This window comes from Erythrolamprus reginae, chromosome 2, assembly GCF_031021105.1.
Source record: "Erythrolamprus reginae isolate rEryReg1 chromosome 2, rEryReg1.hap1, whole genome shotgun sequence".
In the NCBI taxonomy this organism is placed as follows: domain Eukaryota; kingdom Metazoa; phylum Chordata; class Lepidosauria; order Squamata; family Dipsadidae; genus Erythrolamprus; species Erythrolamprus reginae.
The window spans coordinates 85,964,275-85,975,429 of record NC_091951.1 but is presented as its reverse complement, the minus strand read 5'-3'; the positions used below and the strand labels follow the sequence as shown (position 1 = coordinate 85,975,429).

At 39.1% G+C, this 11,155-nt stretch overlaps 1 protein-coding gene across 6 annotated transcripts; it reads left to right on the top strand.

The window, feature by feature from the left end:
* Positions 1-223: 223 nt before the first annotated feature.
* Positions 224-8,103, top strand: CNBP (CCHC-type zinc finger nucleic acid binding protein). 6 transcript variants are annotated; one of them, XM_070738567.1, is made up of 5 exons: positions 224-428; positions 5,338-5,457; positions 5,667-5,759; positions 5,882-6,080; positions 6,977-8,103. In XM_070738567.1, exons 2-5 carry the CDS (start codon positions 5,355-5,357, stop codon positions 7,092-7,094), a joined length of 513 nt encoding a protein of 170 aa, XP_070594668.1. In that variant the 5' UTR covers positions 224-428; positions 5,338-5,354; the 3' UTR covers positions 7,095-8,103. The 6 variants fall into 6 exon arrangements, with proteins under 6 accessions (XP_070594668.1, XP_070594671.1, XP_070594666.1 ...); XM_070738570.1 differs by having other exon boundaries at positions 231-457; positions 5,850-6,080; XM_070738565.1 differs by having other exon boundaries at positions 232-428; positions 5,879-6,080.
* The last annotated feature ends 3,052 nt before the right edge of the window (positions 8,104-11,155 follow it).

Genomic DNA, 11,155 nt, shown 5'->3' with positions numbered 1-11,155 from the left:
TATCGCGATAAACCGCGCGCGGGAAACCTAGTTGCATTTCCCTCCCTCCCTTTTTACCGTCTTCGTTATTCCAGTAATAGCCCCTCCCTTCGGTTTGGGACGAAGAGTACTGGAGGATATTCCGGTAGGCGGACACCTCCCCCTTTTCCACGGCGCCGATTGGCCAGGACGACTTCTGTCGTCGATGGACTACGCGCAGACCTTCGCGCGTTGCCATTGGCCCCGAGCTCGGGATAGAGCCGTGCGCAGATCGGCAGGGCGGGTGTGTGGGGTCGTGTGCAAACCGCGTGTGGCGCAGCCAGCAGGGACTCAACGGTAGCGGGTGGCTGGTCGTGTCTCGCGCGTGGAGGAGGGGGAGAAAGTCCTATTTTTTTATTTTTTAAAGCCCAGCCGGCCATTCCGTCGAGGAGAACGAAAGCTCGCGAAAGGTAACCGAAGTGACGGAGTGGTTTTGCGAGTGAGTTTGGTCGGTTAATGGGGCCTCTGTGGGCGGAGTGAGTTGAGGGAAGGAGGGCGCTGGCTCATTCCGGCCTACTGCGCGGGAAAAAAAAGCCCGCGTTTCTTTCCAAGTAAGCGCGGGATATTGACGACCCATGGCGGATCGGCAGTAGGGTTAGCCGCGGCGGGACCTCCTGGAGTTGCGGGGAAACGGGGCAGGCAAGTCCCGCTCGCGGCAAGGCTGCTGGGAGATTTCCCCCCCCCCCCTACGGCCTGGGCCTGTATGCGAGTCAAGGGCGACGGGCCGTGTGGGCTTTTGGAGGAGAGGCCTTCCTTCTGCGGCGGTGTAAGAGTGCGCGTGACTTGGAAAGGGAGCGAGGTGGGAAAACGTGGGAGGCCGAAGCCACCATCCAAAGCTTCGTTTTTTCGGACTCGCTCGTCTTCGGGAAAGCCTGGCTCGCGCTCTGGTGGCGCCGCGGCCTCCACGTGACCTGCGGCCTCCACGTGTTCGCCTGCCTAATGCTTCACAGCGGCGTTTTCCTAGGGGCCTTATGGTTGGGGATTGGCGTGCTGTAGTAGCCCATTTAAACTCACCTCGCCCTTTCCAGGCGCTGAGGGTATGTTACTGAGGGAGAGCGAGAAATAACAGTAGGCCCGATCCTAAACGTCTTTGTCTCGAAGCCAGCCCGATTTGGTGGAAAGTTCGTATTACCTCTGCTGCCCTTTTTTAAAGGTCCGGGCCGCAGCCAGGTTTTGCTAACATTGATTTGGGTGGCAGGTTCTTTATTCTAAAATTAAGGGTAGAATCGGTCAGAGGGAAGAATTTTGTCGCAGCATTCTAATATGACCAGGATTGGTTAATGCTGTCAAAAGAATAGAATAGAGGAAAAATTTAGAGGAGTCAAGATGAACGCAATCTGAAGAGATCGGTTTCAAAAATATTACCAGATAGTAGAGTCTGAAATAGAAGTGACAGTGGTGGGGTAGAAATTGATTTAGGAATATAGATAGCCACAACTGGGCAGTGAAAGTAAGAATATCAGCTGTCCAATTTAATAGTCGATAAAGACTTTATGTTAGCCTAAAAACAGCTGGTGTTTAGCTGTTTAGTAATGACTGCAGATCTTTTGATAACAAGATGATGACATACTTGTGTATCCTAGCTATAATAGCTTTATGCTAGAAAATGTCACAGAATTAGACATTCGAGAATTCAATGAATTTACAAATGTGGGGTTTCTTAATGCAAATAATAGAAGTAACAGAAATTGCATTCTCTCCCTCCCCCCATTATGATAATTAGGATTTTTAAAATGGATCAGCTGAGAAACATTGCCTATACCACTGCTAACATATGCTACTGCTTCACTTTGGCAAAGGGGCAAAATTGCTATTGATGGATAATAAAGATAATTGTTGCTTCATTTATAATTTAATTATAAAGTGACCAGGTCTGATATATGCTTAATGTGCAGTTAACAGTGTAATTATTTGAATAAATTCTCAATACAAAAAGTTGCCCCACAGGTTTAGCAAGTTAAACTTTACAAATATTGAATTATTTTAGTGTCCTAGTAAACTTGTGACAGGCTGTTTTCCTTGCTGCAAAACAAGCAAAGTCCTTTATAAGGTAGAATGAAAGGGCCATAACTACACCTGCACAGTAGTAGTGTTGGTGTAAAAATGGTATAAAACAATTGGTGTGCCTTTACACTGATAGCAAATGTAAGTTATGCTTATATTTTGAAAGAATGACTGTTGAGTTGTTAAAACTACCTGGGAACAGTTGAAGAATCTGCCTGATTTTTCAGATCTGTGCAGATTCACCTGGGCTGGTATTTTTAATAGCCATTACTAACAGGTAAAGTTAGAGTATGTGTGGAAAGTGTTGGAAATAATCATTTTGAAGAATATATCTTGTATAAGGAAGATACTTTCCTGTTGCATCAGAATAATGATTAGGACATTGTTATTGGTATACATGTGAATATATCTGTAGATCCTGTGAATAGTAGTAATTTTTTTTCCAAAAGTTAATGAAAGTTATCAAGTCAAAGTCTACAAAATATATATTTCTGATTTGTCTCAAATCAGCTCATTGTTAAGTAATAAAATATGATTTGGAGATTGAAAGAAAGATTATTTGGAGGAATTATGTGTATAGAAATGGGGAGATAAAACAAGTATTTATTAATAAATTATCAAGAGTTTACAATGTTGGAATGTTATTTGTTTTCTGAACAGCAGATATTTTTATTTAGAATCTAAATTATCTTAATTTCATATTTAAGATTCACACTAAAACACAAGGAAATTTTTTGTAATAGTTATTGATGTGTATATGTGTTTTTTTTAACCTGGGTCTTGTTTCAGATCCAGTGAACATCTACACTGAAAAATAATTATAATTCTAACAATGAGCCTGAAGGTAGAAATTAGATTAAATTAAAGTAACTAAATAATAGGAACCAAAAACAAATGAGAATGAAGCAGCAAATAAAAAGAATGGGATGAGATTAGCATTGACAATAGTAGGAACCAAAGAAGAGATCCAGAAAAGATCCTGGATTGTGCTTTATTCTAGATAGCTGTCAAATGGATTCAGATTTTTTTACCGGTTGTTTCTGTTGACTCTAAAAAGGACTTTATCTTACCCTCTTTCTAAATAATTTGCTCTCTAAAAGTTGGAGTTGGATAAAGATTACTTTAAGCGTTCTTAAAGTAAAATAACTTCAGAAATAGTTAAACCAAGGCCTTTGAACACTGAAAGTGTGAAAATGTGTGTACATACTTATATTTGAGCTCTGCCATTTGGTATTTTGAGTAATTGACTGTAGAAGATACATAACTAGTTTCATCAACTATTTTGGGGACTTAGAGGAGTTTAACCAGTTAAACAAGAATATAATTCTTTAAGTCTGAATAAATTTCAGGTTTGTGATGGTAGAAATAGACAAAACACCCATTTGTTAACATTTGTTGCTATGCTATTATAGATTTAGTAATTCAGAAACTATGAAAGTGGGAACTTGAATATTTTTGGATCAGTTATACTTGCAAACCATCTTACTCTTTAGATTACATTTTAAAAATACGATTTTGGCAATCATCTTTCAAGATTAAAAGGATGCCTAGGTGTTCTAATGTGATTTTCCCAGTCAGGCTCAAGTCACTGCAAAGCTTTGGCTGCAGCGAGTCATATTCAAGGAAAGAATTTAGACTAGCATTCTTTATATTTATTTTTAAGTGGGCCTCCACCTGTTTTATTTATCTATGTCCTTGCTGTCTGGTTTACTTTAAATCATAGTAGTACAGCACCATGTTAAACTGACACCTCTGTCCATTTCAGAAATAAGAACCAATAGTCAATGCAATTTGAGACAGGACTTTTAAAAACTATGAAATAAGCATGATTGTAAGAACTTAAGCTTTTTATTTAACTTGGACATATGTCTTCTGACACAATTTTTGGAAACTCTTAATAACATGAAGTGAGTTACATGCTTCCAAATACTGTTTTTTCCAGTAGTTATTTTGTATGCTTTTTTCCCACTCCTGGGAACAATTATATCTTCACAGAGATGATTATTTGATCTGAATATCAACAGTAATGTATATGTCTCTGTTTTATACTGGACTGTATTAAGCAAAAACACAAAAAATATGTATAAACATACATACATACATATTTCCATGTGCTTTGAAATTGGTGTTGAAGGAATTACTAGCTAAGGCATGCATTTAGTTCTTAATACATTTGGAGACTAACTCAAAAGAATCTTGTTTATAACATGGAGCAAAAAGCACATAACTAGAGGGAGTAGGGTATATATGGTATGAATTGGATGATTACCACATATTTCCCAGGTTATACTTTTTATGATGTGCTGCATGACTCAGTCAACATTAAAGATTAAAAATTACAAGCATGATATGACAGACTAGATGGAATGAAACAAGAGCTCTCATTTACTACTACCAAAGGTCTGGATAAAGAACCAGATCTTCCTGGCCCCTCTAAAAATACCAGATTGAGGATCATCCAGATCTTGAGGTAATGCACATTTTGAAATTGCATATGTCCGTATATTTTATATGTCTGTGATGCGAATCTGTGGCACGCGGAGTCATATTGGTGGGCAGGCGAGTTCAGGTCCAGCTGATTTTTGGGTCTTCTTGGGCCCATTGGGAGTTTGGAAACAGTCTACGAAGGAGGTGGGGAAGGCCTGTGTTTTGTTCTCCCCAAGCTTCAGAGTCTTTAGGAGCCTGCGGAGGGTAAAAACGCCTCCCCCAGGCCAGAAATGGCCCGTCTCCCAACTCTAGAGGGCCTCCTGTCAAGGGGGAAGGCTGTTTTCTCTCTTCCCAGGCTCTTAGAAAGGTTCTAAAGCCTGGGGAGAGTAAAAAAACAGGTGTGCCATTGCATGCCTGGAGCGGTCGTATGTGTATGCATGGGAGGGCATGGAATTATGGGTGTGGGCACACACACCCCCTGGCATGCAAATCATAAAGTTGCATCATCACTGTTATATGTGCTTGTATGTGCAATCTATACAATTCATTTCCCCTTTGGAAGTTGTATTGTGGATTAAAAGCCCATTAATACTATATGTGAATGTGTAGAATATTTAACAGTATCATTTGACATATGAATGGCAAATAGGAAAATTCTGAAAAAAAATTGAAACTTTACAGCTCCATTTTAAAAGTTTTAAATGATAATTTAATAACAATTGCAATTGTTGCAATTCCTTTATTTTAATCTACAGATTTTTACTTTAAGCATTGACTGACATTTTATATATTATCATAAATGTGTAATATTAATTCTCATAATCTACGTGGCAAAAATAAGCATTTTTACACAAATAAACTTCTTATCAATGTTTTTCTCTTGCTTAGAGAATCTAATTGGAGCAATGAGCAGTAACGAGTGCTTCAAGTGTGGGCGTACTGGCCATTGGGCTCGAGAATGCCCCACCGGAATGGGTCGTGGCCGTGGAATGCGAAGCCGTGGCAGAGGTATCTTTACTAACTTTTTTTCTTGAGTTTGAATCCATAAATCTACTTTAATTGTTCTCTTCCTTTTTGCTGTAGTGTAAGATTTATTTATTCAGATTTGAATGATGCCCAACTCCCAAGGGACTCACAAGATTGATTAACTGTAAAGTAGAATTGTAGCATTATTATATGGATTTAAATTGATTGAACTACTAATATTGTCTCAACAGGCTTCCAATTTATGTCATCATCACTTCCAGACATCTGTTATCGCTGCGGTGAGTCTGGCCATCTTGCCAAGGACTGTGATCTTCAGGAGGATGGTAAGTATTAATAAACAGCGGAGGATAAATGCATTGTAACGGTTAAACTTTGTTAATTACATGTCCCTCAGTGCTATTAAGGTTTTATAGTCTTGTTTATATTCTTTTTCTTATTGTGGAAGCCTGCTATAACTGCGGTAGAGGTGGCCATATTGCGAAGGACTGCAAGGAGCCCAAGAGAGAGAGAGAGCAGTGCTGCTACAACTGTGGCAAGCCTGGCCACTTGGCTCGTGATTGTGATCATGCAGATGAGCAAAAGTGTTACTCTTGTGGGGAATTTGGACACATCCAGAAGGACTGCACCAAAGTCAAATGCTATAGGTAAGAATTGGTCTTAATACTAAGATAGGCATTAATCCTATACTAATATTTCCGATTGAAAGGATTAACACGCTAATATGCAAGAGCTTTTTCAGTGGCCTTTTCTGCAAGCATCCCATGAATTTAATTTGAAAACTTTAACCTTCACTCAAAATTTTATGAATACTAAAATTGCTATGTTGTGCTTTAATTCAGTATGTGTTAACACTGCAGATGTATGGGGGAAAAAATTTCTCTTGAAAGCCTGATTATCATATACAGTGGTTCCTCTACTTAAGAACTTAATTTGTTCCGTGACCAGGTTCTTTAAGTAGAAAAGTTTGTAAGTAGAAGCATTTTTTGCCAGATGAATCAATGTAAAAGCGAATAATGTGTGCAAACCCATTAGGAAAGAAATAAAAGGACGGAATTTGGGTGGGAGGAGGAAGAAAAGAAAGAGGACAGTCGCTGCCCAGAGTGAGGGGAGTAGTTTTTTTGGGTGCTGACAGAGGTTTATTTCCTCTCCAAGCTCCCAGAGAAAGGAAAATGCTTCGTTCGCTCTGGACTGTCAAAGCTTCCTTAAGCACCACCAAAAGGCTCCTCTGACAGCCCAGAAAAGCCTGAGATGGCTGGGATTAAAGGGGGGATGGCAGGAAACTGGCCGGGCCTTCTTGCTGCTCTCAAATTTTCTGGGAAATTTTTTCGGGCTTGGGTTCTTAAGTAGAAAATGGTTCTTAAGAGGCAAAAATATCTTGAACACCCGGTTCTTATCTAGAAAAGTTCTTAAGTAGAGGCGTTCTTAAGTAGAGGTATCACTGTACGTTTAAATCCACAGCAACCACTTGGTCACAAATGCTGCAGAAAGTTTCTGTATATGTATTTTTCATTCTGCTAATGTTGATTTTGTCTCATTTCAGGTGTGGTGAAACTGGCCATGTAGCCATCAACTGCAGCAAGACTAGTGAAGTCAACTGCTATCGTTGTGGGGAGTCAGGACACCTTGCACGGGAATGCACAATTGAGGCTACAGCTTAACTGTTTTCCTTGGTCGCCCCTCCTTTTTCTGATTGATGGTTGTATTATTTTTCTCTGAATCCTCTTCACTGGCCAAAGGTTGGCAGATAGAGGCTACTCCCAGGCCAGTGAGCTTTACTTGCCGTGTTAAAGGAGGAAAGGGGTAGAAAAATCGACTTTCTGCATTTAACTACAAAAAAAAATGTTTATGTTTAGTTTGGTAGAGGTGTTATGTATAATGCTTTGTTAAAGAACCCCCTTTCCGTGCCACTGGTGAATAGGGATGGATGAGTGGAAAGAGTTAAGTCAGACCAGCAAAGCCTCCCTGGGTTCCATGGAAGTGATCGCATGCAGGAGGAAATGCGCTGGAAGTGTCTGAACTTCCACAGTAATTAATTCTATTACAATAATGGCCTTGGATTGTCTGACCTCAGTAACAGTAAACACCAAGTATTTATATCAGGCCTTACCAAAAGCATATAGCGAAGTGGGATAAACAAACAATGCACATGCCTGTTAATGGCCACAAGAGTGAGGGAGAAATTGAAGTAACAGTAATACAATAAATGAATGTCTAATGCGAGGTAACAAGGGAATGGGAAACATTAAATATTTCAAATTAAATCAAACCCAGAACATCAGTGCTTGAGTATACACAATTTGGAGCTATTCAGGACTTGAAAAGAACTGCATTTTCACAGAAATCAAGATGTTATTTTTGTATACTATATCACTTAGACAATTGTTGAGTTTCATTTGCTTGTAATCAGTTTTTAAAGTCAGATGGTAAAAGCAATTGAAGTCCTAGAATATAGAAATGTAATTTTAAACTATCAATAAAGCTGGAGGAGGAAGGGGAGTTTGACTGAAGTTTTTTTTTGTTTGGAGTTTATTTTTCAGGTACATGATATTACATAGATAAATGTAGAAAATGCTGAACAATTGACTATTGTACTACTAATGTATAAACAAAGTTAATTCCTGTATCATTTAAATTGTAGAATTTGTTAAATATATCACTTCAGAAGCAGTATTTGCATTTTTTTTCTTTTAGGTGACAAGTGTGATATAATGGGGGTGCTTATTTACTCCAGTTAAGTTTAAACTGCAGTTCAGAATGTTTAGACAACAATGCATTGGGAGCATTAAAGCTTGCAGTTTTACCATTAGTGGAATGGTGGAAGGAATACTGTGATCATAGGAAGGATAATTCTTTTGAGGAGGACATAGAATCTTTATATTCTTTCCTTTCATTACTTAAGCCACTTAAATCAAACAAGCTATCAGTCACACAAAAAAACCCTGCTCATCACTGAAAGTATAGGTGCAGCATGTAAATAATTTGTATAATTTATTGTTCTACATAGATGGCTGAAGTCAAATCTTTTAGAACTGACTAATCTAGCAGTACTGTGACTTAATATCAGAACTTAATCTGTGACATATTAATAAATAGACATAAACATTCTGATATTTGGCAAACACGGCACACCTTGAGCTAACATTGTCTTTGTTGGGAAAAGAATGCATAGCCTTAGCATAAATACGGTAGTTCTAAAGGTTGAAGTTCACCTATGATTACGGTATATATTCTCCTATAAAAACATTAGTTGCCCTCATCTGTTTTGCTCAGGATGCAGATTTGCAAGGGCATGGTCTGATCAAAAGAGATCTCAAACTCAGCAAAATGGTTGTTGAAGATGATAAAGATGGAGATAGTCATTATCAAAGAATTTGGCTTCCCTCAATTCAGTCCACACAAACATTAAGAAAGTGCAACACATTCTTTTAAAATGGTATGTCCAACAGGTTGCCTCAATAAGATACAATTATGGAAATTCACAATCTCAGCAAATAATTTGCATGTTGTTCATATTGCCTGGTCAGTGGTAATGAGAGTAGAAAAATAGCAAAAATAAAAATCACTTGGATAACATCAAAGTGAAACCATTGCTCTCAAAAGCATATTGTCAAATATTTATTTATTGGATTTGTATGCTGTCCCTCTGAGGAATCGGGGCGGCTCACAACATATCAAAACAACATATCAAATGCATCCAAAAATCCAATTAAGATGACTAATATAGTTTAAAAATCACCATTCGCTCAACAAAACGTACCAAAACAATTGTTGGTCAGGGGGCTAGGATCTAATGGACCCAAGCCGGGCAGCATAAATAGGTCTTTAAACTTTTACAGAAGGCGAGGAGGGTGGGGGCAATGCAAATCTCGAGGGGGGGGGGTGATTCCAGAGGGCCAGGCCCCTCACAGAAGGCCCTGCCAAATGACATTGTCTGGTTGACAGGACCCTGAGGAGGCTGATTCTGTGGGACTTGACCAGGTGCTGGGATTCATGTGGCAGAAGGCGGTCTTGGTGGTAATCTGGCCTGATGCCATGTAGGGCTTTGCAGGCCATAACCAATGTTTGAATTGTGTCTGGAAACTAATTGGCAACCAATTTAGTCCGCGGAGTGATGGTGAAATGGAAGGCCCAAATATTTGTTTGCCAAAGAACCTGGATGAAGAAATATCTGCTTGCCAAAACCTGGATGAAGGGGCAGACTGTTGGAAACATTGCATGAGGACAAATAAAAATAACTTATGAGTGACGAATTGTATGTTTAGAAAAAAATGAAACTTCCAACAAAAACATCCAAACTTTGAGGCATTTCAATGAGAGTAATGATTTTTGGATTTCTTCTCAACTACAAGATCAAGCCTGCTTGAAATGGAGTCTCAAATTATACATTGTATCAACATTCTCCAGGAGAATGTTAGGGAAAGTCAATGATCTGAGGTTTAAATGACTTGGTGATTGCAACAGAAAGATCTAAAGCAACAACGTCTTACAAATAAATTGCTGAAGCATTTTTGGAATGACCAAGTCACCCTGACCTTTATCTAGTTCATGGTATGATCTGAAGCAAGCAGTTGATGCTAAGCAGCCCAGTATTGTACTATATGAGAAAACCTCCAACGTGTTGAATTGGTCAACAGAAACGGAACATCTAGCTAAAGGAATTGCTATTGCTAAGAGATGCCACCAGTTACTAAATCTAAAATTTTATATCATCTTGATTAATAAGTGCTTGAATTCAGATTACATGCCACATAGCACAGTGCCGCATGCTTAAGATAGTTGGAAGGATTTCCAACATATATCAACACTATAGTATAACCCAGAGTATGACAATATGCAGCACACCTAAACGTTGAGGGCAATGCCAAAATTAGATTACAAGACCAGGAAATGAACCTGTTCGAAAATAGTGCACCTCCTATAAGAGCTGGATCCAGTTTCATAGCCTGCCAGTTAAAAAGCTTGCAGCCAGTTATCATTGAACTATGTATAAAAGTACAACCCATTAATCCACTACAGCAGGGGTCCCCAAACTAGGCAACTTTACGACTTGTGGACTTCAACTCCCAGAATTCTCCAGCCAGCAAAGTTGCCTAGTTTGAGACCTGCATTACAGCGTTACTTCTTTCAGTGATTCATGATTAGAAGCTGGATTTTTAATCAGAATGTTTAGTAAATAATTCTTTGAAACTCAAAACTTCCATTTGTTTGTGAAGCTTCGTGAAGTAGAGAGATTAAAAGCACCATTTTATGATGCTTTTTACACGAAATTGTCTCTCGATTCACACAAATCTTGTAATACACATTTTACAAGTTTATGAAATACAGTAAAATTAATTTTATTTTAAAAGGGGTAAAGGAGAAACAACAAAAATAATACAGCCTCAGGTTTGCCTTTTTCCTCTGGTTAAAATGTTCTCCTAACTCCCCTTTTCACGGGGCGGATAGTTCTGTAGACCTCAGCCCGCCAATTCCACCAAGTTTTGGCTCCGCTACTCCTCCCAAGGGTTCGCTCTTAGGCGTGAGATGACATTTAAGGAATTGGCCAAAAAACTAATACTGTAAAGCTCCTGCTTGCAAAATACATCAGCCGCTCTAATCAGCGCTAGTAAGAGAGACGAATACGACGAAATCTCTAAGCGTATCAGGGCTCTTATATAAAAGTATGTGCGCTATTAGCGCTTTTTGCCTATTCATGGCCGCCTACGCAAACTGCAATAGT

Excerpts from the sequence above, each read along its gene's own strand:
- CNBP (XM_070738565.1), top strand. The coding sequence starts at position 5,355 with ATGAGCAGTAACGAGTGCTTCAAGTGTGGGCGTACTGGCCATTGGGCT. Across the intron at positions 5,760-5,878 it reads CTGTGATCTTCAGGAGGATG|AAGCCTGCTATAACTGCGGT; the intron begins GTAAGTATTAAT and ends TTCTTATTGTGG. Across the intron at positions 6,081-6,976 it reads ACCAAAGTCAAATGCTATAG|GTGTGGTGAAACTGGCCATG; the intron begins GTAAGAATTGGT and ends GTCTCATTTCAG.